Genomic DNA, 27968 nt, shown 5'->3' with positions numbered 1-27968 from the left:
AACTGAAAATAGAAACATATTTTCAAATGTTCAATTATAGTAGTTTTCTTATATAACACATTTATTTAATGTAATACAGCCCCTCAATACAGAGACAATTCTATTTTGAATAATGAACAAAGATTAGCGCTACAACATACTACACACCATGAGGCTTATCATCAGTGCTCTCTCTCCAGATCTACATTATTGGGATTTAAACATTCCACAGAAGACCCAAGAAGAATCTTAAGTTCATTAGTGAATTCAACCAAATGTATCAATTCTTCTCCTTCTGGATTGAAGGTTTCTAAATCTTTGGGGCAAGAGAACAAGAGACTTGATGAAACCTGCCTATAAAACTCAGCCTCCTTAATGGTGACAATTCTCATATTTGGAAAATTGCAACGGAACATGCTGGATGATAAATTTAATTTCTTAAGCACATCTGAAAGCAATAACCAATTTCTTGGCCTGTAAAATAAAATGGAAGATGGTTCAAATACCTTCAAAAATTAAAGGCACACTTTAAAAATATCCTGAAAACAGAAGTAGGAGAAGGGGAAGAAAGAGGGGAAGGAGAAAGCGGAGTATGAGGGGAAGGGGGACGTTGAGGGAGAGGAGAGGAGGAGGAGGAAAAATTCTATGGCTGTAACAAAATGTATACTTTTGCCTCCTGTCATTTCTTATTATGTCCAGTCCCTGAGCAAAATGCTCCTTCCAGGTGAAGTTACATGTCAACTTTTAGAGTAGTTCTAAAATCATCTGCTTTTAAAGAACTAAAGATCAACTGATTTACAATAAGCATTAGCAGTACCCCAGTTAATCCAACCATAAACGCTACTTCATTTCTGTCATTGGTAATAGCTAAAATTCTACTTATTCAGTTCAGAAGACAGCTCTGGTTAGTCAGTACTCTGTCCTACTATACTCACTAAGGAAAGCAGATCTGTGATCCAATGCAAAAGAATTGACTTGACAAGGGACTGATAACTAGCATAAGATGGTCCAAACAATGGGGAAAAGCCTGGATATAACTGATGATACCCAAATGTTCAGTGTTTCATTAAAGGTAATTTTACTAATCCTATTAACTACTAATGTGAAGGGATGAATTTCAGAATACGAAAGTAGTTCAACCTCATCTGTGGGGAATACATTCAAGATCACCAGTGGGTGCCTAAAAATATGAATAGCACCAAAATCAAAGTTCCTTTTTCCTTTTATAATTACAATATACTTTGCAATTTTATAATAAGCAGTATATTTATATACATATATACTTAAAGAAAAATTTAATTTATTAACGAGGCAAAATAAGAGATTCTCAACAATAATAAAACAACTGTAACACTATACTACAGTAAAACAATGTGATCTCGCTCAAGGATTTTTACTCTAATTTTTAAAGGAAGCATTTCTATTTGCATATCTGAACTGCACTCTGTGTCTTGGAGCCATTAGTAGGGGAAATACGAGTTCCTTGATACTTGAACAAAAAACATTGCAATACCACAAAAGCTGAACTGTTAATGGAAAATATGATGGAAGAAGGGGTGACTCATGTCCCTAGAATCTAGAATGGGGCAGTATGAGATCTCATCACCTACTCAGGGTGGCATGCAATTTAAGACTTACGGATTGCTTATTTCTGGAATACTTTAATATTTTTGGACCTGGGATGACTATGGATGCTGAAACTGCAGATAAGTATAAGCAAGGACCTCTGTAATACAATATGGCTGCTATGCCACAAACCAATACACATATCTGTTGAAGGGCTCATTAAGATCCTATACCAAGGTCTCAGTAGCTTAAATGTCAAAATAGCAGTGTTTCTTTGTAACTTAAAAATGACAATTTTAAAGCTTTGGAGCCCTGGACTTGGTGATGTTTGATAAGAATACCTGGGTGTGCTCTGATAGTCATAGATAAACTGAGTATAATTAATATTTCCCAGAAAAGATTTATAGCATTAGATAAAATCCATGGCCACACATAGCTCCATCACTGACCCTTAAAAAGGGTTTGGTCCTACTATTAGCCCCAAATCAACCCAGGTAATAGTTTTCAACCACATATTACTCACCTACAGGAAAAAGACACTTGGATGTTATAACATGGTAAGAGAGGGCTATCTGAAAATTCAAATTCAAACAAATCACTGTAAGCCTCATCTTTATCATCCTGATCCTCTGGTCCTGGGGGGTTTTCCAAAATATTATATCTAGATCTGCAATGTGTTTCTAATGAAGACACAAAGAGAAAAACATATTAGTAAGCTATAGTGGGATTTCAGCTATCATTAAAGGACAGTAGATATAAACAATCCTTTCCCCCAGGATCATCTGCATGGCACCACCTCCCTTTATCCACCTCCCTTCACCCACACCAAGAAATATGTTAATGCCCACTAAACTAAAAACAATAATATTGTTCACCACAGACAGAGCTGCCATAGAAATTCCAAGAGACATTTGTCTCATTGTCACTGCGACTCTGCAGGTCTTTTAAATAATCTGCAGAGAAAAAAAAAACCACCAAGATTATTAGGAATTGTTGAACTCGCCTGGTGTGGTGTTACATGCTTGTAATGCCTGCGCTTGGGAGGTGGAGGCAGGAGGATCGCGCAGGTTTGAAGTCAGCCTCACTGGCTTAAGAGACCCTATTTCCAAATAAAAATATAAAAAAATAGGTCTGGGAGTGTGGCCCAGAGGTAGAAGAGTTTCCAGGAATCCCAGTACATAAAAAAAGAATTGTTGAACTAGTGATTTTAGCAAAGTTACCAATATAAAATCAACACACAGACTGAATTACATTAATATAGTTTATGACCAAACACAAAAGAAAATTAAGAAAATAATCACACTTAAAACAGCCTCTAAGAGAATAAAATGCTTAAAACTACCCATGACAAAAGATTTACACATTTAAAATTCTAAAATTTTCTAAAGTAAATAAAAATATAAATAAAAAGGAAATCATCCACTGTTCATGAACTGGAAGACTTAATACTGTTTAGACAACAGTATTGTCTTGGTAGATTGAAACAAAAAGATCACAGGTTTGAGACCAGCCTGAAAAACCTATCAAGTCCTGGTTGTTACCAAACAGAAAATAAAAATAGGTAGGTATATAGTTCCCTGGGTCTATAAATGGGGGTATAATTCCCTCCATATATGGGGTTTAGCTCCCTAGAAATGGCCTGTGTCAATCTTCAGTGCCATTGATAAATGACCTAAAATTAAATCTCTTATAAAAAAATTTAGAGCAAAATCCTGACAACACTACTGTATTTGATAATAATTTCTTTTTTTTTTTTTTTTTTGGTTGGTACTGGGGTTTTTGGAAGCTCTTCTACCTCTGGGCTACACTCCCAGATCTATATTTTTATATTTTTATTTGAAAACAGAATCTCTTAAGCCAGAGAGGCTGACTTCGAACCTGCGTGATCCTCCTGTCTCCACCTCCCAAGTGTGGGGATTAAAGCATGCACCACCATGCCTGGCTTGATAATAATTTCTTTTGACACTAAGACAAAGATAGCAAAATAAAAATAAACTTGACTCCATACAAATTTTTAAATATTTTGCATCTATAGACATCTAAAAAGCATCCCACAGAATTATAGAAACAATATGTAAAGCATACATCAAACAAAGGATTAATATTTAGAATGTGTACACAAAGAACTCCTAAAACTTAACAAAAAGATCTTAAAACAGGCTCAGCTGTTGAGTGCTTGCCTAACTCATACAAAGACCCACGTTCCATTCCAGAACTGAAGTGGGGTGGCACATTCCTGTAATCCCAGCTACTCTGAAGGCTGGGAAAAGATCACAAGTTCAAGGCCAAGTTGGGCAACTTAGCAATATCCCAACAAAGAAACAAAGAAAACCCCACAATATGAAAAATTTAGGAGTTTAGCTCAGTGGTACAGCCTGTAAGTATGTCCAGGTTCCCTGCAGCCCATTGAGAGGGTATTTTTCCTATTAACTCACAATAGGCATATATGTGACTTTCTGTGTTTCACAAATAAATGCAGATAGTCTTGAAGACCATATGCTTCTGTTTTCAGGAATTCAATTTCGAACTTAAATGAGTAGTTATAAACTAACTGAAGACTATAGATTTATTAAAAAAAAACTTCATGCATTGAAATTTGAGTCTGAGAAAAGATAGAGACATTGAGAGCCAGAGACAGACAGACAATGGGGACTGAACCCAGGGGCATTCTACTTTTGAGCTACATCCCCAGTTGAAGAAAGCCTCACTAAGTTCCTGAGGCTGGCCATGAACTCGTGGTCCTCATTGCTCAGCCTCCCAAGTACTGGGATTGCAAGTGTCTACCACCACACCTGGCTCAAGATGGCCATTTCACTGCTGTCTAAAAACCTAAAACTTTATAATGTGTGATCAGTAATATCCAAATCTCAATAATATGGCTACTAAGAATTTAGATTTTGTCTGGTACTGAACCCAGAGGCATTTACCCCTAAGTTCCATTGCAGCCCCTCTATTTATTTATTTATGAATGAATGAATATGGTCTCACTGGGTTTATTAAGCTGCTGAGGCTGTACTGGAACCTGTACTCTTCCTGCCTCAATGTTCCAAGTACTAGGGTTCTAGATATGTGCCAGAGAGCCACACTACTATCTAATCTTTCATAAAAAATTTCTAATAAATTCACTATATTTTTTATAAAGGAACCTACCTGCCAAAAATATTTCCATACATTTACTATTGGCCATTTTCATGATGGTTCTACCTGAGTAGGTAGCCAAAGTAGGGTCAGCACCATAGGAGAGGAGCAGGCGGACAATTTCCAAATAGTCATTCTCAACTGCGTCATGAAGAGGCCTAAAAAGAAACATGAAGTGGATTAAACTCATGTACACCTGCTGTTTCTGAGTTTTCCACTATATCAACAAATATTCCTGTGGAGTGAGTATTTGATAAGCCACTTTCTTATTATAATTTTTATTTTTTCATACATTTACTGAATAAAGCAGCACAGTCTCTGGATAAGCAGAGAACATTGCTTATTTGCACTAAAAACTATATCAAGTTAAAACAGTTGACTCTGGGAGGAAAACTCAAAAGTTTGAGTATTTGAGACAAAATTGTAATGATGAAAATTTACCCCAAGTATGGACCTTATTATTAAAGGAGGAAAAATAACACAGGAGTCACATACAAAGAGAAAGAAGACTACACATCTGAAACACAAACCTGAGAACTCTGAAAACATGAGAACAAAAAACAATTAGAAACAAAAAACTCCAACAACTCAACAAGAGAAATCACCAATACTGGTCTACATGAAATGCAAGAAGGAGAATTCTGAATCCTAATCTTCAGTATGATAAAAGGCCTCACATTAAGTTTACAAGAAATGAAAGAGGAAATTAAGACCCTAAAAAGAATCAGAAAGAGGACTTGAACAAAATAAAAAAGTCAATAAATGAAGACTCCAATAACAAACAATTCTGGAGAGATTACATAAAATGGAAAACAGAATATCACACTGTTAGAAAAGACTTCATTCATGCTCCAGTGGTGCAATCGATTAGCGCGGTACTTATACAGAAAACACTTCATTCAAAATCAAAAGCACCATCGCCAGGCGTGGTGGCGCATGCTTGTAATCCCTGCGCTTGGGAGGCAGAGACAGGAGGATCGCGCAGGTTCGAAGCCAGCTGCGCGCGCTGGCTTAGGAGACCCTGTTTCCAAATAAAAATGTAAAAATAGGTCTGGGAGTGTAGCCTGGGGATAGAAGGGCTTCCAGGGACCCCAGTACCACCACACACACACAAAAAAAATCAAAAGCACCATCAACAGCAAACAGAAGACAATTACAATTATGGATAATTACAATTATGGGACAATACAAAATGTCTACCTTACTGATAAAAGGCATTGAAAAAGGGTAGAGGCACAGACGAAGGGTATCTCTATTCTCTTCAGAGAAATAACTTCAGAAAATTTTCCAAACGTAGAAAAAGACTTGGACAATCACCTATATGTTGAGCCATAGATGATACCATTAAGACAAGATCAAAGTAATAATCAAAATGACTCGCAGAGGCCATGGAAAGAATCTTAAAGACAGTGAGAACAAAATAATGAGTGAAAATCAGGGGAAAAAAATAAACATCACTCCAGACTTAACAACCCAAGTCATGAATGCCAGGAGGGACTGGTATTAAGTATTAAAGATCCTGAAGGAAAATAACTTCCAACCGAGACTGATATATCCAACAACAATATCTAATAAAACTGACTTTAGTCTAAAACATATCAGAGAAGAAAAAGCAAGGCACTTTTTAACTAATAAAAGAAACACTCCAGCAAAAGATATAATGATAGTAAATATTTATGCCCCAAATGAGGATGCACCCACAGTTGTCAAACAAACTCTTTGAGACATCAGACCTCAAACAGACCCAAATACAATTAATATAGGGAGACTTCAAAACACCACACACACCAATAATCAGACTGAAAGAACACAAATGAACATAATAGACATGAACAATTTTTCAAGCAGCAATAGCTGAATACAAATTCTTCTCAGCTGCTCATGACACTTCTCTAAAATATATTACATCCTGGGTCACAATGCAAGCACTAACACATTCAAAAGATGTAATATAATTATCTACATCTTTTCAGACCACAACAGAATAAAAGTAGAAATAAAAAACAGGAATTCCTGACCAAAAGAAAGTAAGTATGTATGTATGTATGTATGTATGTATGTATGTATGTATGTATGTATGTATACACACACACACACACACACACACAATATACATTCTTGAATGAGGAATGGACTAGAACAGAAATAGGGGAGGATAAAAATTCCTGGAGTATTTCAATATTTTTAAAAAATAGAGATATGACATGCCAAAAATCTATAGGACATATTAAAGGCAGTCATCAAAATGACTATTCTTCCAAAAGTGACCAACAGATTCAACACATTACCCATTAAATTACCAAAGTCATTCCTCACTCACAGACATAGAAATATTAGTTCTTAAATTCATATTCAACTAGAAAGCCAAAGTAGTTCTCAGCAACAAAAACCATGAAGGAGGAATCATAATATCTGACTTTAAAATATATTACAAAGCCATAAAAATAAAAACAGCATGGTACCTGGCACAAAAACAGACACATAGACCAATGAAGCAGAATAGAAGAGTCACAAATCTGCACACTTACGGCCAATTGATTTTTGACAAAGGGAACAAAAATACACATTGGAAAAAAGATACCCTCTTAAACAAATGGTTTTGGCAAAACTGGTTAACCATATGGAGAAAAATAGAAATAAAGCCCACTTTCTCACCCTGCTAAAGAGTCAATTCAAGATGGATCAAAGACTTGGAAATTAGACCAGAGACCTTGAGGGTCATTGAAGAAAGCACATAGGTCCAACACTTCAACACATAGGTACAAGTAAAAACTTTCTCAACAAGACCCCAAAGGCACAAAAAGCTAAAAGGCAGGTCAATACATGGGGTTGCATTAAACTAAAGAGCTTCTGTAAAGCAAAAGAAACCATCAAGAACCTCAAGAGAAAGCCAGCAGAATGGGAGAAAAATTTTGTCAACTATTCCTCTATTAGAGGAATAATATCTAGAGTATATAGAGATCTCAAGAAACTCACTGCTAAGAAAACAAATAACCCAATTAGAAAATGGGCAAGTGAAAGAGACACTTCACAAAAGAAGAAATTCAAATGGCCAATAAGTGCATAAAAAATGCTCAACAGCATTAAATGCAATCAAAGAGATGCAAATCAAAGCTACCTTGAGATTTCACCTAACTCCAACTAGAATGGCAATGAGTAAAAACAAAATCAACAAATGCTGGTGAGAATGTGGAGAAGTGGGAACTCTACTACATTGTTGGTGGGATTACAAATTAGTGAAACCACTTTGGGAAACTGTATGGAGGATCCTCAGAAGAATGGGAACAAACTTACCACACGATGAAGCACAATGCCACTTCTGGGTATCTACCCAAAAGAATAAAAACCAAACTACCAAATTAATGCATGCACAATTATGTCCATATCTGCATAATTCATAATTGCCAAACTATGAAATCAGCCAAAATGTCCACCAACAAATGAATAAATTACCAAACTATGAGATACATACATAATAGAATTTTACGCACTCATAAAGATGAAAACAATTACATCATTTACAGGGAAATGGGTGGAACTGGAGAACATTACGCTAAGTAAGATTAGTCAGTCACAAAAAATAAGAAATCAAATGCTCTCCCTAATAATGTGGAAGCTACAGAGCAAAAGAGTCATAGGAGAAACTCTAAATGAAAAAGGAGAAATGTGAGCAATTAAGGTGACCTAACTGCAGGGGATGGGAAGGGAAAGAGAAAAATTCTCTAATGTACATGATGTACATTCAAATTCTCTAATGTACACAATTCACAAACATCAAAGTCAATCACTAAGCCAAACATGAGAAAGAGGGAGAGGTGAGGGAATGGGGAAAATTGGGGAAGGGCTAAATGAGTAATGTGTGGACATATGCCTCTATCACCTGTACTTCATTAAGATGTATAACTATAATGCAACAATTAATAAAAAATAATAAATATTGCCATCTGCATAAAAATAGAACTAGAGAACAGCATGTTGAGTAAAATTATCCAGACATTAAACAAATATTGTGTGTTTACTCTCATATATGGAAACTAAAAAGAAAATGACCTGAAAGTAGAAAAGGGACTATCAGATTCTAGAAACTGGTTAGGGGCTAAAGAGAGAAAACTTTTATGATAAAAAGCTTAATATATGTGTTTCTGAGAATATTACAATGAATCCCAAATATCTGTTCAATTAAATGTGTTAACAATTATAATAGTAAAAATAAATTTTTTCTATATTGTCTTTTTAATATGCCTTGTTGATATATTATAACCATATATCATATTGTGTTCTAGTGTAATGGTTCTTTTTTTTGGGGGGGTGGAATTAGGGTGGAACTGAGGGGCTCTTTTTTTTACCTCCAGGATATACTCCCAGACCTATTTTATACTTTATTTGGAAATAGGGTCTCACTAAGTTGCTGGGAGACTTATTAGGTAGCTGAGGCTGGCTCAAACCTGTTCAATCCTCCTGTCTCAGCCTTTCAAGCACTGGGATTACAAGCATGTGCCACCACGTCTGGCTAGTGTTGTAGTGTAATGGAAACATACATGCACACAGCACACAGTTTTGGATCCCAACCCACTCCTACTCACTAATACATTGTTGGTGTGATTGCAAATAGTGCAACCGCTTTGGAAAACAGAATGGAGTAGCCTCAGAAGAATGGGAATGAAACCTATCACATGATTGAGCAATACCACTTCTGGGTATCTACCCAAAAGGATAGAAACTAAATTACCAAATTAATGCGCCCCATTCATAATACTAAAATTGGTATTGAAAGCTTCACAAATGTACACAGAATTATTTGAACTGTTTTCTTCATCAGGTCCCCTTGAACTATTATAATTATATCTCTCTTCATTTACCCAGTCAATTTTGTTTCCCAATTTCTATTTTCCATATATGAGAAAAAACATATTACCATTCACTTTCTGAGACTGGATGATCTCACTTAACATAGTATTCTTTAGTTCCATCCATTTTCCTACAAATACATAATTTATTCTTCTTTATGACTGAGTAAAATCACATTGTATATATATCTTATAACCCACTCATATGCTGAACAGATACCTAGGCTGGTTCCACAAATAACTCAATAAAAATAGTCACTGAACTCAATAGATATTTCTCAAAAAAAGAAATATGAATGAACAATATATGAAAAATATTTAACATCATTAGTAATCAAGGAAATGCATGTCAAAACTATACTAAGACCTCATATAATCTCAGAATAGCAATCATCAAGAATACAAATAACAATACTGGTGAGGATGTGGAGAAATAGGAATTCTTATACACTGTTGGTAGGATTGCAAATTAATATAGCTGTTATGGAAATTAGTGTACTGGTCCCTCAGAAGACTAGGATCAGAATCTCCATACAATCCAATTCTACTTTTCTTTCTTCCAAATTAACTGAAGTCAGAATATTATAGTAATATATTCATATCCATGCTTATGATTTAAACAACATAATTCCCAAGCATGACTTTTTATTAATGAGTGAAAATTTTACATGAAAATTCATCACATTATGAAAGAAGTCTATCATTTTGGGGCTCCTTTCCAATGCCTTATGGATTTTTGGTCCCTTATTTCCTGAACTGATAGCTTTTGATGATGATATATCTTTATTCCTTCTCATCTACAATTTTTTTCTGCTTACTATGTGAGTTATATTCAACATTCTAATTTATGAAATTTGAATTTATGCCACCTTAATATAATTAACATAAACTTTACTCCTACAGAGGTTATTCTCTAACACTTTTAGCTTCATTACTTATTTACTGCAGTAATGGGGATAAAATCCAGGGTGTTGCACATGCGAGGCAAGAACTCTACCACTGAGCTAAACCTCCAGTATCATTTCCTGTTTTTGAAGTCACAAAGTTTCATCTTTATATTCCCTCTTTTCAAAATCATAGCCAGTTTTTAAATTATCTCTTAAATTCAGTGAAATCAATATACTGTTTTGTTTTTTTCATGTAGATTTGAAGTAGTCCCTTTAGCAATTCTTACTAAGGAATTGTATGGGTTACAAACTCCATTGGCTTTTGTTCATCAGGGAATACCTTAATATGCCAGTTGTTTTTGAGAATTGTTTTTATTCAGACTTCTGCTGATACTTTTTATTTTCTCTTAGCATTTGGAACACACACACATATATATACACACAATTTAAGTACTTGAGGTTCATGAATGTTTTTATCTACATCTTTCCTAGCATTTGGGATTTTTCACTGATTTACACAACAAATTTTAACTTCTTTGTATGAAAGCATGATCCTCATACAAAGTATGAGTATGAAAGTATGATCCTCATGATCATACACTTAATCTGAAAGAAATCTCCTTCTATTATGTCTACATACTGGGATCTCATAAACACCACTGCTAAAACAAATCAAGGGCTTGAGACTCTGTTCCTCTGCCCCAAGCTCCCTTTCACAGACCTCAAGCAAAGTATACAAGGGGCAATTTAAAAATCTATCCGTTGGGCATGCAGTGTCTCAGGGTTATCAATAATTCCTAAATTATCCACTGTGGACATTCATATTCACTTAGATAAACATGGAGCTGAGATACACAATAGGTACAAGAATCAGGACCCCAGAGTCAACAGATTTCACAGAATTCACAATGTTGGATTCTGAGTTAGGAAATAACAAGTAAAAGGTAAACAGCCTTTAGTGGGCTAAGGACACCCATCATGGGCACTACACTAAATAATATTGACACATCTGTTGCAAGTGGGTAAGTAGGCATCAAAGACATAAGACATTGCATTACTGTGCACTGACATACTGCAACAAACACCACGATATAGCTAGCATCTATAAAATAACTTCCATGTTCTTTTGTCTCATTTTCCTCCCAACAATACATGTTGGTCCACTTGATATTATTTCATAGTTCCCATAAGCTCTGCTCACTATCCTTTTCTCTTTGTTTCTCAGACTCAGTAACTTCAGTTGTCGTGCTTTCAGATTTGCTTATTCTTCTGCCTTTTCCATTTGCTTTGAATTACTATAATAAACTATTTTTCTATTAAGTTGTTAGGCTTTCCAGCTCCAAGAATTCTTGCTTCCTTTTTGAATCTTACATCTCTTTCTTAACTTTGTTTACTTATCCAAGTCTCTGAGTATCTGTAACATAGTTGTTTAAAAATGTTGGTCTAGTAAGTTCATAATTAGTTCTTTCTCAGAAATAATTTCCACAGACTTATTTATTTTTTCCTTTGAACAACAAATATATCTTTTTCCTTGTATGCCTGGTAATTTATTTGGCTGGGATTTTGGTATTGAATCTTCTAAAATCCTTTAATATAGCCGGGCATGGTAATCCCAGCATTCGAGAGGGAGAGACAGGAGGCCAGTTACTTGGCAAGCCCTTTGCAGGGCTTGCTATATTTGAGACCCAGTTTCAAAAATAAAAGGATTAAAAAATAGGGGCTGGGAGTGTAGCTTAGAGGTACAATGCCCCTGGGTTCCATCCCCCATAGTGCAAAAAAATAAAAATAAAATAAATAAATAATTAAGATAAATTGCTTTAACAGAGTTTCTCAGTGTGGGCTTTTCTTTATTGTTGTGAGGTATCTGTGAATTAAAGATCAGGCCAAACCATAAGGTTTATCATCTCTATTCTAAGCCCATGACTTTTTAAAGTCCCTTGCATTTGTTGTTGCTTTTACTTAATTTTTAATTTATTTTACCCCACATTTATTCAGATATAAATGGCATATAAGCATTCTGTTTAAGGTGTAAATATAACATCTTCAGAATATACACTATATATATATATATATATATATACACACACACATATATATATACACACACATACATACACACACACATATATGCTAAAAGTGATAAGAGTAATTAAGCTAATTAACAAACATTACCTCTCATAGTTAATTGTGTACATGGTGAGGACAAGGAAGACCTAATGTCTTTTAGCAAATTTCAATTATACATTATTATTAACTATAGTCACTCTGTGACTCAGATTTTCATGACTGTGACAAAGAACTTGGAGAAACAAAGGTTTATTTTGGCTCCTGGTTTTAGTGGTTCAGTCTATGAATGGCTGTCTCCATTGATTTGGGTCAAAGGTAACATATAGAACATCATGGTGGAAGTGTGCAATTGGCAAAAACATACTCAGATAATGGCTATTAGGAAGCAGAGTGAGAGGGCATTTGGGGTGAGGAAAGAGGATAAGACAGATGCAGTCATACCCCAAAGACATACTTTCTGCAACTATTCCCTACCTGCTTACAATTTTCACTACCTCCTAGTAATTCAAATTATTAATCCATCAAGTGGATTAATCTACTAAAAAATAGAGCCCTGATATGCTATTACTTCACAAAAACCCCACCCTGACACTGCTGCACTAAGAACCAAGTCTTCAACCCATGGGTACCACTGAGAGATATTCCAGATTCAAACTCTAAAAATTACCATGTTGTTCTTTAGATCCTAAGAACTACAGAACTATTCTGCCTAAATAAAACTCAATACCCTTTGACCAATATGTCTCTATTGTTTGGTTGATTTTGAATATCATAGTATTTTTATATCTGGCTGTCAAAAGAGGAAAAATATTTTTTAAAGATAGGATAAAAAAGATTGGGCTTTTTTATAGCCTCTAAAAGTAACTTTGGCCAGAGGAAGCACTTAATACAATAGCTGCCAAACTCCAACTTAATTTCCTTTGATCAACAATCAGTAATCAAAACACAGATCCTCAATTTATCAAGAACAGGATACTTTTTGGATATCCTAGTTCCCACAAACTGCATGAACGCTAATACAGGATTGAAATACAAGACTCCATGACATGGGGCTAAGCATCTGCTAAGGCTGCTATTAGCTCAAAGTGGCTGACTAATATTAACTATACCTTACCATCCAAACCTAGCCGTGAAAGTTACCTGGCTCTATGGAAGACTTCAGAGGTCCAAAACAGAGTTACAAAGACACTTCAAGATGGGAAGATGAATTTCTGGTATTGCCCTACAAAATCCACTGTGATTTCATAATCCTTTACTACTTTATCTAATTTTCAAGAATTGTTTAACTCTAGAAGATTTTACTATTTTTTCTATAAAGATTTTGCATATGTTGAAAACCACTTCTTGTCCTTCAGCAGGGCCACACTGAGGACAAGACACACCACTAACCTCGTTCCATCCTGAGCACTGCAGTTGACATCAGCACCGTGCATAAGAAGGTACTGCACAATTTGGAGCCATCCTCCTGCACAAGCTTCATGTAGGGCACAGTAACCTGCATTGTCTTGATGATTCACATCACAAATCTTGCTTTCCAGGCAGTACAAGACGACTTCCTATAGAAAAGAGAGAGGAAAACACCATTAGATCCCACCCAATAACCTTGCTACCTGCTCATAAATTATTAACGCATTTAAACTGAAGAGATTTTAGGTCTTCTGGAAATTTCTCAATAAACATTCTTTGCTGGAACTCAAGACTCCAACTCAAGACTCCAACAGGCTTGGTGCTCTCAGTACCATACCAAGCCTGTTAGGGTTGAGAGGTGGTGGGATGTTAATTTTGGTTTTCTTCTAGACAAAAGAAGTAATAATCAAATAATCAAAAAGTTTGACTATTTAATCAAACAAAAAGTAATCTTTAAGCCAGGTATGATGGCACATGTTTGTAATCTCAGTACTTGGGAGGCTGAGACAAGGGAATTGCTCTTTTGTAGACAGCCTAGGCAGTTTATAAGGCCCTCCACAACTTAGTAAGACACTGTTTCAAAATAAATAATAAAAAATAGAACTGGAGGTGTCACTCAGAGGTACAATGCCCCTGGGTTCCATCCCCAGTACTACAACAATCAATCAATCAATGATTAAAAAAAAAAGTAGGGGTGGAGGTATAGCTCAGAGGTATATTCCCCTGGGTTCAATCCCCAGTAACGTAAAAAAAAAAAAAAAAAAAAAAAAAGATCTTTAGTGGGACACCACCAACAGAATAATTTGGTTGCCTCACTTATAAATCAATAAAGAGACCATGAGTCAAGCTGTGGATGAATCTTTTGACTTCCTCCTCTTGGTGTATGAAAAAAGAGTGCATGTTTCATATTTTTCTAGAAATGTAAGCCCTGAAATTTATCCAGGTAATGGTATGTGTATTGTCAAAAATAAAAACTTAAAAAATAAAAGAAGGCATAAAAATCTCACCAGTCACTAGGACATGAAAACATTTGGGAACCATGTCAAAATAAGTGTACCATCAACAAAGTAAAATAGGACGAGCCTGGATGGGGGGGGTCATTTCCCACTCTCTTCGGCATGCAGTTAATAATCTTTTGCTTTAGATCTATTCCATGAAGGAGGAAACAAAGTTGGGTGCTTCTCTTCTGTCAGACTTTCTTTTCATGAAGCAAATTATGGTAAGTAAAAAAGGCAGACCCAGTAAGACAAGTACTTTAATTTCTCTTTCTTATGAGGAAACAAAAAATGTAGGTTTTAATGCAGAATAATGAGTAATAGATGTTGGTAATGGGTATGGAAAGGAAGACAGAAAATAGATGTGATACTGATTGATGCCTACTTATATAAATTTGTGAAAATATTGCAGTGAAGGTCATTTATATGTATTATTAATACACAGTCAAATAATTTTAAATCACCCAGGATTACAAATTTTGGGAAATACACACAAAAGAATTCTACTTAGCAATAAAAAAGAACAAAATTATGTCCTTGTAAGAAGATGGAAAGACCTGGAGAACATTAAGTAAGATTAGCCAAGCACAGAAAGAGAAGGAACATATATTTTCACTAATATGCTCAAGCTAGGAAGTATTAAGGATACCAGAGGAACTCCAAATAATGGAGGGGAAAACTCAGCAGAGCCAGGAAGGAGGGGTAGGGGAGGAATAAGGCTAAGGTTCTTTAATAGAAAAGCTACATGTGACTATGTGTATACATGTGTATATCATTGTTAACCTGGACCTCAGTATCCCGAGGGAGGAAAATGGGGAAGAGTGGTTATTAATTTTTTTGTTCTGAAAAGAGTTCATGGGATCAATGTTTCACAAAAAGAAATATAAATGGCTAATAAATATATGAAAATGTATTCAATATAATTAGCAATCAGGTAAGTGTAACTCAAATTATGCTGAGACAATTAGAATGGCAATCACCACTTACAGATGCTGGCAACAATGTGGGAAAACAGGAACCCTTATACATTGTTGGTATGGAGATCATTGTGGAGTTTCCCCAGGAGATTGGGAATGAATCCACCATGATCCAGCCATAACACTCCTGAGTATCTTTCCAAAGGAACTTAGGTCAGAATATTATAGAGATACATGTATATCCAAGTTTGTAGCAGCACAATTCACAATAGCCAAATTATGGAAAAAGCCTAGATGCCCATCAATGAATAAAAAGATTTCAAAATTGTGGTATATATATATATATAGCATAAAATTTTACTCATCCATAAAGAATGAAAAAATTTCTAATTACTGTGGACAAAGGATTATTGTTTCAAATGTCCAGTGTAATCCTTCTAATTTTGCCTTTAAGATGTGTTTGTTTCAACCTCTTGAAAAATGCCCAGTTTGTGAATTACCACTGTAGTGCTTTTCCTATGAAGTATCATCATATTGTTGTTGTTTTGACTGATAGGACCGTTTAAATCACAATTTCAAATAAAATATGTGTGGTAGCAAAGAAACACAAAGTGAGAGCAGGTCACCTCTCTCAAGAAGATTTTGACCATAGGCATTTCTAATGTGATCAAGTTATGGATAGGAGCAGGATCCAAAAGGGAAAGATTGGGTCTGGGTTTTGGAAAATGTTAAAGTATTATCTGTTCAAGTCATTAAACATTCTGAGACTCAGTTTACTCATATAAAAGTGTGAATGGTACCATTCAATACCACACAAAGATTATGAAAGGGTAAAATGAGATACCCCTAGTTATAGTTAGAAATAGAATTGTCCCTTGAAGAGCTCGTAAAATGGGATTTAGAGCTGATGTAACAGAGTTTAAGGGTTGTAATCCCAGAAGTGGATAAATCCATTGTAATGAATTTACCTGGGTGGTACCTGGTAGACAGGTAAGGTGTAGATGGAGGAAGTGGTCCCTGGGGTGCAAACCTGGAGATTATATATGACTATTCCTTCCCCTGCTCTCATTCTAAGTCATATGGTCATATTTTTAGATTATGGCTGCAAAAATGCCAAGAGATAGTCTGTGTCAAAGGGCTTAGAAGAAGCTCAAAGACAAATATTCAGTTAATATGAACTATCATGGTCATGGGCCATGCAAAGAAATATGGGTTAACCAAAACTCTAGAGATACCTTACCCTCTCTCATAAAGAGACCTCTCAAGTCTTTCCTACCCCTCCAAAATCCGTATGCCTGAACTCAACATTGAACAATGACTTCTTACGCACTCTGCCCAAGACCTCCCTGTCACCTACAAAACAGCAAAAGCAACTCTTACCTAAAAGTGTCTCTCCCCTTGCTAACCAGAATCAAATAGGCTAATTAAAATTCTCCCAACCTCAAGTCCTGAGTTATATCACACTATCTGTCAGAGAAACATGAGAGACTGGAGGATACAAGAAAATTCTACATGCCTCAAAAATGAACTGAACATAAAAGTCTTTGTTTTCATGCCATAAAGACACAGAAGCCAGAGGGGGTAATAATACAAATATTCTTCCAGATTTCCTGATGTGTGTTACGGTTTGAGAGATGTTATGGTTTGGGAAACTGTCCCCAGGGAACTTTGTTGGGCCCCTGGAAATAATTCCCCACCCCCCCAAAAAAAACCCACAAATAAAACACGGGTTCTTGTCCTGAGCTAAGGATAGACATGCAATAGCCCAGACTCTTGCTGAAGATTTAAAGAGGTTTATTAAAAAGACAGAAATACAGAAGACAGTTACAGTCTCATGTTACCCTTCGGTAACCGAGGGTAACATGAGGGGGTGCTTTGAACGAAATCACCGAAGTACAAAACACAGAACAGACTTTTTATACACGACACCCTCCATCTTGTTCACGTAATTCTGACGTAGTAAGAGTCCCTGTAAAGTTCCTCCTCTTACTTTGTGAAAGGTGTTTCCTTTCAAGGAAGGTTGAACCCCTCTGCCCATCCTAGCTAGATTATCCAATTATGTAAACCTGTCTTTAGAAAGAGGACGAGGAAGTCCTAGTTCCCCTCTCCTATAGACTTGCTAATTGCCTTTAGCTAGGTTAATTTACATTGAAATAGTTGCCTGCTTTTTTTTGGCAGAAACCAAGTCCTTTCACAGATCTGACCCTCATCCAATTTTTGAAACGTATTAATAATCAGAGCTTTCTCAAATCTTCCTAGGCCATTCCCAATACTGGTACAATGTGGGTGGGAGTAAATTGAATTCTGCTCTTCAATCACTCCTCCTAACCTTCTTTACTCTATCTCCACCCCACTCCCACCTATCTGGAGTAGCATCCACTAGATGATAGAAGTGTCTGAATCTGTAGTGTCTTAAGTTCCCTTAAGTGAACTTAAGTTCCCTTACCTCATAGCCAAGCCGGGCTGCCCGAAGCAGGAGGGTCTCACCAGCATTCTTATTGACAGTTAGTCTCCGTGCTTCCAGAGGCATTGGGCGAGACTGGGTGAGCTCTTGAGGGGAACTTGAGCATGGCAATTGCATGGACTGAATGGCTGGCAGCAGTTGTTGCAATGGGCCAAAAGGCTTTCTTTCCTGCTTGGCAGGTACCAGATCATGGTCCAAATTGGACTCAGGAAGCTTTCTGAATCTCTGGACAGTAACCTATCATAAAAAAGACAGTGCACACAGTTAATAGTTGTGTCCTTCTATCACCTGCCATCTCTTCCCCTCCTCCTCAAGGGAGAAACCTATGTGGAGAAAGGCATATTTATTCTTTCTTGAGACAAGACTTTGAAGAATGTTTTATAGACTGGGGCAGTTGAAATCTTAATAGTTTGCACTTTTATTATCATCCAGGAAAAATACACTCCTAAGGCAAGGAATTACACTAGGGAGATAATCCAAGAAAAGAAAAAAGCTTTATTCTTTTTTAGTGTGTGTGGTAATACAGATGGAACCCAGGGGCATTTTACCCTCGAGCTATACCCTTCAGCCCCATTTTTTTGTTTTCCTTGTTGCAGTATTAGGAATGGAACCCAGGGGCATTATACCTCCAAGCTACACCCCTGGTCCTATATTTTAGTCTTTTTTATTTTTTGAAACAGGGTCTCACTGAGTTGAGAAAGGTCTCAGGAAATAGCTGAGGCTGTCTGTGAACTGCAATCCTCTGGTCTCCATATGCTGGTATCACAAGTGTGCACCACTATGCTTGGCCTCTCATTTTATATTCTTTATTTTGAAACAGGGTCTCATAAAGTTGAAGAGGGCCTCACTAAGTAGCCAAGGCTGACCTCGAACAGTGATCCTCCAGTCTCAGTCTCCCAAGTTCTAGGATTACAAGTGTGTGCCACCAAGCCAAGCTTGCAAAGGCTTTATTCTTGAAAAGCAAGAAAGTGGGGAGACAATGACTATAAAGATGCAGTATGTGAAGGGAGTGGGGGGATTAAGATGTACCTTGCTGTCAGCATTCTCCATGTAGTTGTCCCCTGCCAGAGATACACCCTGCCTAGGCTCCTGAGATATCAAGTGCTTGGTTTTGCATAATCTCTTCCCAGATGGCTTCTCACTGTTGTCAGTAGAATTTTGCCGCAAGGAGGCAGCCTGGATATCCTTTTCTTCATCTGTACACAGCATATGTGTCTTCTGGCTTTCTTTAATTCTTTCCTGTGTGTCAAATGGCCCCACGGCTGACCTATGGCTTGGCTGGGCCTGTTTTTTGTTGCTCAAATTGGTGGATGAAAGACTCTTTATAGGCAGAGAGTCAGATAAGATAGGCAAGCCTAATCAGTGAAAAGGACAGAGGAGAAAGAAGTAGGCATTATACAGTTGAAGATAGTGAATAAAGAAAAAAACAGTATAAACATTGTTCAATGGAAACTTTCAGATTTTAAAGATATACCAGTAATGTTTTCAAAGAATTCATATTTGAAATATCAAACATTCAAATGACAATTAATAGGTTAGCCTATAAAATTCCAAGAGGCAAATCTTTTTAGAGTCAGGACAATTGCAGAGAAGCCAGGTCTTCCTGTACATTTCAGAAGGAAGTGTAGCGAGCAGTCAAGAATTAGCCCCAATGTACCTTGTTCAGTGTCTCTGGATTTTAGAGACTCTTCCAACCAGTGTCTATTGCCTTTGGCCTATGCCCTTTTTCTGTCAGGTTTCTCCTGAGTTCTCAGGTCACTCACTACCTCCCTGCTTTGGTAGCCACAACTGCTCTCTTCTGGTGACATTAGCTGCCGCCACTGTTCTCTAAAGTGTACCAAGTGTTGCTGTTTATAAAGATGGAGCCCTGTTAATTAAATGTATACCTTCAGGTAATTATAATCAGGTCTTCTAAGTGGTGAGGGTAATTGCTATTTCCCTTAGAAGCAGCTGTCTAAAGGAGAAACAACTACAAATCAATCATAAAGCTCCCTGGGGATAAAAACTATCTTACCATCATTAATGAGGGAGAGGAAAGGATGTGGTCACTGCTTAAATAGATCACCTATTTCTTTGACAATCTCTGATCTGGGCACTTCTGCAGGGAAAGGAGATGGGAGTGGCTTCCCAGGAGCTCCAGGGTAGAAATTTCAAAGAAGCAGTATGAGAACTGCACTGACCATCAGTGCACAGTAAAGATCCTCTCACTTATTCTGTCTAAATGGGCAGTAGTCTGCACATCTACATCTCCTGTCCATGTGCCATGTCTGCATGCACAGGCCTGAGCAGGCAGTCAAAGAAGGCCAAACTAACCTTTAGAGACCCGCCTTTTCTTCACCATTAGGAAAGGATCTTCTGGCAGTTCTTCCATAGTGGTATCAATGTGACATTTGTCATCGGAAAATTTGCGCTTCCTGTTTAGCTGGACAGTTGGTCGGTGAGGCAAGTCTACACCTACCTGATCTGGCAGCTCATTCACATGCAGACTCTCCACTGAGTTCTCTGTAGAAAGATCTTTATCCACTGGGGCCTTATAAGAAACATGTTTGTTTCCAGCACTATACTCACCTGCAGGAAGGAGAGACAAGACTATATACAAAGGAGCAAGGATCTCCATGAGAAGATAGAATCTGGGATGTAAACTGCTAGGGAGAGATCCATTTTGAAGACTGGGGTCCTTCTGCTACACTGTAAGAAAAGTCCTAAAAGTATAATTTTCCAAATAAAGGATATGATTGAAAAAAATCTGTAAATAACGTAGAAAGCAGAGTATGTACAGTAGTTTTCCCCTTTTCTATAGTTTTTTTAATCCCAGTTTCAGTTATCCCATATCAACTGTGGTCTAAAAATATTACCTGAAAAGTTCCAGAAATAAGTAATTACTGTTTTAATTTGCATCCAAGTTTGAGTAGTAAGAAAACAACACTCTGACTTGCCAGAGATAGACTCTTCATTCAGTTTGTGGATACTATATTAACTTCTTGTTCCTATTTTCAAATTGTCACTTTTGAATTTTAAAGAGTAAGAAGCCTTTTCATTCATTATTATTCTAAAATGAAATTTTAACTCAGATATCCATATTACCATCAAGAATAAATAAAAATCCTGACAATGGATAGTTTCAACTTTATTCACTTTTCTTAAACAGGCTCCTCCCCAGAAAACACACTTTTAATTAATTGGCTAAAAATTCACAAAAAACACATACCATTTCAGAGATGGCTAGTAATCCACAAGTAAATGGCTATATCAGAATGGGGAAGATGTGAGTAAAGCATCCTTGCCTACCACAAATTCCCACATAATTCCTATTATGTTCACAGCTTGGCATTTAACTATGGAACATTTGTGAGATGAAATCTGAAGAGACATACATGGAGCAGGAGAGATGCCAAAAAGGCAAGAAGGAGAAATTAGGAGAGCAGTCACAGTACTTCTAGCTGGAAAGAAATAATTTGGTACTACACTTATGTCTCCTAATTTTCTTCTTTATGTAATGTGTTATTAGTAATAGGACTAGTGTTCCTTTGAAAAAGAAAATGTGTCTCAGCACTATAGAAAACAATCTTTCACAAATGCTTCATCCTTGGTTACTACAAGATCCAGACAATTGACCCTTCCCTTATGAATGGTAAAATCTACACATTTGTCTGAGCAGATACCAAGAGTTTCTTCCTCTCACATCTTTGGGTTCTAGAAGCAGCAGTCCCATTCTGTCCCATGATACCATATGATACTACAAGCTGTTGTAGTTTACTTACATTTCTCCTGGTTGTTCTGATCAGCAATGGTCTGTTCCAGGTTAACTGACTTCCACTTTTTTACCTGATTTTCTTTCCACCTTACTCCAACAGCTGAGGTGAATTTGCCCATCTTGGAGTTTTTGGTTGTTAGATAGCCTCCTTTTTTCTCTTTCATCTCCAATTCTGAGAAACGCATCATGGCACGCTAGAAAGAAAATAGAGATTTTTTTAAACAATACCTTACCATAAAACTATTGATTTACTTTACATGAAAGAAAAATGTTTCCAAAAAAGTTTGCCCAAACCAGTAAAACTTTGTTATTTTACCATCTTATTTTTATAAAGTTTTAAATATGGATAAATATGCTATATACATGTCTGTTCATTAAACTATTGCAGAGCCAGTTTCTCTCTCTCTCGGTTGATATTAATACATCATTTTGCTTTTGTTTTCTTCTATTTTACAAACCTTTATTTTACATATTTATGCATTTCAAGGCATGAAAAATTATGTCTCTATTTTACTTTAAATCTGTTAACAAAAATAATAGGATAATTCTCTTCTAATCCATCCATTAAGTTTGTGAGACTTCACTAAATTATATTACAATTAAGAAAACTGCTCTTGTAAATATAATAAAGTAAAATACTAGGATATATAGTAATACTTATGTCAAATTACACTTCCAATGTCTCCTATAAATTATTTTCCCAGAAAATCTCAAGTATTCAATTCTTCTATCTATTAATCAACTCCCTAGAGGTGTGGGTGTGTGTTAAGACAGAGAAGAAAGGAGATAGAGAAGAAAGAAAGGAGAGAAGAGGGAGTGAGAGAGGTGAAGGAAGGAAAAAGGTGTGATAGTGAGATCTCCACATGGGTGTTTCTCAGAGCTATATTGCCAGTGAAGTTTTTCTTCAAGAAGAGAAATAATCAGCTTCAAGGTTCTGGCTTGAAATGGACTTGAATAGTGCAATGCAATGGGAAGAAAGGATTATAAGTAGATAGGAACTGTCTGAGATGTTTGACTCTGTCTCTTCCAGTTAATGCTCAAATGCTTATATATTCTTTCATACTAAAAATGATCCTCAGTTCCTGCTCTGAAGTTAAGGGACCTCAGTTTTAATCATCACAGAGTTTTCTTCTTTTGGAATTCTTAGTTTCCCTTCCTCAGAACCCTGGATCCCAGGACTCTCTAAAATACCTACTGGTGTGATATCTAGGAAACTTTTTTTTTGGCAGTACTATGATTAAATCCAGAAGCATTCTACCTCTGAGCTATATGCCCAACCCTATTTTTTTTTTTTTTTGGATTATTCTTTATTTTGAAACAGGGTCTCAGAGAATTGCAAAGGGCCTTACTACTATGTAGCTGAGGCTGGCTGTGAACTGGGATCCTCTTGTCTCAGTCTTTCAAATGCTGGGCTTACAAGTATATAACACCACACCCAGATCGCTAGGGAACTTTTAAAAAGAGTGTAATTAGCAGTGTTTGGTGAAGAAAATCAGTGCTTGGCATCCTTTAGAGGATGGATAAGATAACATTCCTTTTTGGAGGTATGATTTCTAACAGAGTACAATGCAAAGAAATAAAGAAGAGCCAGGCATGGTGGTGCACACTTGTAATTCTTGTATATTTGGGAGGCGAAGACAGGAGGATCATAGGTTTGAAGTGAACCTCAGCTACTTAAGTGAGGCCGCTGCAACTTAGTGAGGCCTTGTTTCCAAATAAAGAATTAAAAATAGGGTTGTGGGTGTGGCTCAGAGGTAGAACAGCCTTGGGTTCAATCCCTTGGAAAGTAAATAAATAAATAAATAAATAAATAAATAAATAAATAAATAAATAGAAAAAAAGAAAAAAGAAAAAAGCAGAAAAGAAAAATTACACAATAGATAAAGATATAGATTATAAGCTTCCTTTTTATATTTGAAATTAAAATCTAGCTCTAAATGTTAAATGTAACATTCTGGTAATAATAATTTGAAACAGCAAATTTGAAGAATTAAGCTTATAGAAAGCAGTAGGTAGACATAAAAGATTTATCTCAAGAATTAAAAAAAAGGACTTGGGGTCGTAGAATGCCATGGGCCCCATTGTTAGTACCAACAAAATTACCTACTTTTTTTTAATTTTAGAAATTTTTTTAATTAAAAATTTTTTTTTTAATTTCTAAAACTTTTTTTTAAAGATTTATGTTAGCCAGGTGTGGTGGCACACGCTTGTAATCCCAGTATTTGGGAGGCTGAGACCAGAGGATCGCGGTTCCCAGATAGCCTCAGCTACTTAGTAAGGCCCTCTGCAACTCAGTGAGATTCGGTTTCAAAATAAAGAATAAAAAATAGGACAGGGGCTATAGGTTGGAGGTTGAATGCCCCTGGATTCCATCCCCAGAACTGCAAAAACAAACAAACAAATAAACAAATAAACAAAAGATTTATGTCTTATGCCCGGCATGGTGGCACATGCTTGTAATCCCAGCATTTGGGAGGCTGAGACAGGAGTATCAAGGTTAGCAGACAGCCTCAGCTATGTAATGAGGCCCTCTGCAACTTAGTGAGACACTGTTTCAAAATAAAGAATAAAAAATAGGGCAGGAGATGTAGCTTGGACGTCAAATACCCTAGGTTCTATTCCCAGACCCGCAAAAAAAAAAAAAAAGAAAGAAAAGATTTTTATGTCTTGTAATCTTTCCATCATGTAAATAATCATTTAATATATCATTTTAAGATTTCATCTATTTTAATAAATACAAACCAACTTTTTCTTAACATTGAAAAAATAATTTAGCTTTACTCATCTTTTAAATACCAGAACAAACATGCTAAGAAATTCCTATACCTCTATTATAATTAATGAGTTAATATATGATATATGCCATTTGCAAGACATAAGTGTTGTGTGAGTAAGATACTCCCTAAATCTAACAGACACACAAAATAAAGTATCAAGAAAGGTTCAATCAGCATTTTTAGGTATCTTAAAAGGAAACCAAAGTAATTGTAAATATCATGCAGTCTTTGTATATCCTTCATAATAATTAAAATTCATTCCAGATTTGAATTTGAATTACATTCTATTAAAATCGTAAAGATAATCCAGATACCTGTAATATTTCATATATTCAAATTACTATAACAGTAATATACTATAATAGGACTGTAATAATGTTCATTAATTGGACATTCGTGTTGCCCTGCCCTAATACATTCCCCAAACATTTTGTTACATTAAAAAAACCTGACAACTTATAAAGTTACTGAATTTCAGATGGGGAACTCACCTGCAATGCCCGCTGCTCCCGGCTAAGCTGACTAGAATCTGCATATAGTTCATTAGTGATATACTTGAATTGATCTCCCACATAACCAGCTGAGTTTGCAATTCTCTTTGCCAACTTAGATGGCTTTGGTTTTAAAATTTTGTCATCATTTGATTCTGTTCCATCAGCTCCATCTTTGGTACCAGTGAGGGTGATATTCACACAGTGAGGGGCACTCCCCATGCAAAATGGTTTGCTATTCTCTTGGGTTTTACCAGAAGTTATAGCAGGGCCATCAATCCCCTGGTTTGGGTTCAGACATGGAGTTGATATTGGTACCCCTAGGTTCTCTTTGTTGGTTCCTACAGGACTGCTATCATTGCTTAAGCTAGAGACTGGCTGGCTTGGAGCCTGCTTGAAAGCATAAACTTCATGGAAATTACCGATGTGCTCTAACTCCTCTCTCAGAGAAAGGAAACTGTCCTGTTTCTCTAAGTCCAGGTCATTTGGTTGCTTGCTGGACTCAGTGTTCTGGCCAACACTCCTGGCTGTAAAGCCAGGTTTAGATGCATCTATCTCAGTTTTGGCACCTGACTTTTCTTGGACAAGGTCTACATAGACAAGTTGATGGGTTCTGATGACAGTTTCTCCTTGATTCCATCTGGGGTTCAGCTTCAGGATCTTGGTGGAAACTTTTGAGTGTAAGTTGGTACTGCTAGTTCCCATTATCTCAGGACATGGATCACAGGAGGCTTTCTTATAGAACTGTACCTTGGATCTCCCCTTCAGTTTCTCCTCTTCAGTGATCTCTATGGGTGAGTGTGGTATCAATACAGGATGCACAATGTCCACATCTGGGACATCTTTATAGGTCACTAACTCTGACTGTCCTGTAAGCAAGCCAGACTTCAGGACAAGGTTCCCAGTAAATAGACTGCCACTGGATAATAAATCTGGGTCAGAGTAGACTAGTCCTTCATCATGAGAGGAGAACATGTTTACAACAATTCCTTCAGGCACTGGGTCCTCTTTTGGTGATAGAAATGCAGACTTTTTAGTTTTGTTTTCTTTCAAACTTGCATCAAGGTTACTGGATTTGACACCTTTAGTGTTTGTGCTAACGCTGTGCTTGGCAAGTACAGTTAAAGGCTGGCTCATGTGCTGGATGACAGATGTTGTGATGTCTCTGGAGCTCTTGCTGATTGTGGTTCTATTCTCAATGGTACTAGAAGGTAACAACAAGGAGACTGGTTCACCCACACCAGACAAAGATCCTGAAATATTAGTGATCGCCATATTAGTATCAATCATGCAAGGGCGCAATGAACGCTGATGCTGTGGCATCACCCGGACCTTGTTTTTCAGCAACTCAGCAATATAACTGTTTTCTTCATTACGACTTGGGTCAGGTACCACCCAGGAGGATGGAGCAGTACTGATGATTTCATGTCTATAGCTAGCATAGTTATTTCCTACAGATTCTTCTGAAATCTCATTTCCAGAGTGCACTAAGCCACTTCCATCCCTGCCATGAACAAGGACCATGGGAGCCATCTTTTTTATGTAGTCAGTTTTGGAAGAGTCTACATCTACCACTTTAGAAGAAAGGTCTAGTGACTTATCTGTAACATCTTTGGTAAACGTTTGCTTTTCCAAAAGAGGAGGTAAGTTACTGTCTTTTCTCTCTTCAAGGACTGTGTTTGGTGTATATCTGGGTTTCAAAAGGACATTTTCACCACCTTCAGATACACTGGAATGGTTGCCACTGGAGAGGCTGGCCACAGGGAACTCACTGTTGACCATGATGTATGGATTGGACAGTGTGACTGAGGGAAAAGTACAGATCTTGGCATACTGCTTATGGAACTCAGGGTGGGTATCTGTACTAGGCAGGGTTTGAAGGTGAATATGGGGCAAAAATTGAGGTGAGGGGGGCAAAAGGCAATCTTTGTCCCCCTGTGGGCCCCTGACCACTGTCTCAGAAGAAGACACACTAGATTGTTTGCTGTTCTGGATGTTGGAATATTCATAGGAAGCATCAGAATTGCCAGAGTTGATGCCTGTCTTCCATGGGAACTTTTTGTCTGTGCACTGTACTAGAGGCAGAATTGCTGGGGGTGCTGAAGATGTTGACAGACTCATGGACAAAGTCAAAGATGATGGGATATGGGAACTGACATAGTGAGGGGATGACTGGAAAGGAACGTGCTCTCCATTGATGCAGACTGGAGAATGCAGTGGCTGGACCAAGGTGCAGTACTGCTCAGGTAGTAAGGCCTTGCCCATATTCTGCGAATGCTTGTTTGGTGAACTGAGAAAAGGGGAGGGGACTGGTGTGGACCCCTCCATGCAAGGACTGACCCATGGCAGCTGTGAGAAATTTGCACCACTGATAAAGGGATAACTCTGCTTGTCACTAACAGGCCTGTCCAAGCCCAACATTTCCTCTATGGCTTCTGCATCTTTTTGTATTTCAGGTGGTGGTGTAAAGCTATAAGAGGGTTTTTCAGAGTTATCAGAAGTTTCTACTGTCTCAGATATATTCAGTTGCAACTGCATGTCTGGTTTCCTTTCTGAAGAAAACTGAAAAACATCTGGAGTGCTTGTGGAAGTTTCTTGATCTTCTGAATCCAGTCCACACAAGGTGGAACAGGTATTTTCTGGGACTGATAGTCCTTCGTTCAGGCTAGAATGATCCAT

At 36.9% G+C, this 27968-nt stretch overlaps 1 protein-coding gene across 1 annotated transcript; it reads right to left on the bottom strand.

The window, feature by feature from the left end:
* Positions 1 to 161: 161 nt before the first annotated feature.
* On the bottom strand, positions 162 to 27968 carry LOC308279539 (BCL-6 corepressor-like; the record flags this gene model as incomplete). Its single annotated transcript, XM_080719665.1, is given in 12 exon segments — positions 162 to 453; positions 2069 to 2225; positions 2421 to 2498; positions 4696 to 4841; positions 13874 to 14040; positions 18250 to 18504; positions 19297 to 19622; positions 19925 to 19982; positions 19986 to 20134; positions 20581 to 20835; positions 22029 to 22215; positions 25290 to 27968. Coding segments are annotated over 12 exon segments (4749 nt in total).

The sequence above is a fragment of the Muscardinus avellanarius genome, assembly GCF_963383645.1.
Source record: "Muscardinus avellanarius genome assembly, chromosome: Y".
Taxonomy (NCBI): Eukaryota; Metazoa; Chordata; class Mammalia; order Rodentia; family Gliridae; genus Muscardinus; species Muscardinus avellanarius.
Note: the sequence above shows the minus strand (reverse complement) of the source record. Positions and strands in the feature narration are given on the sequence as shown.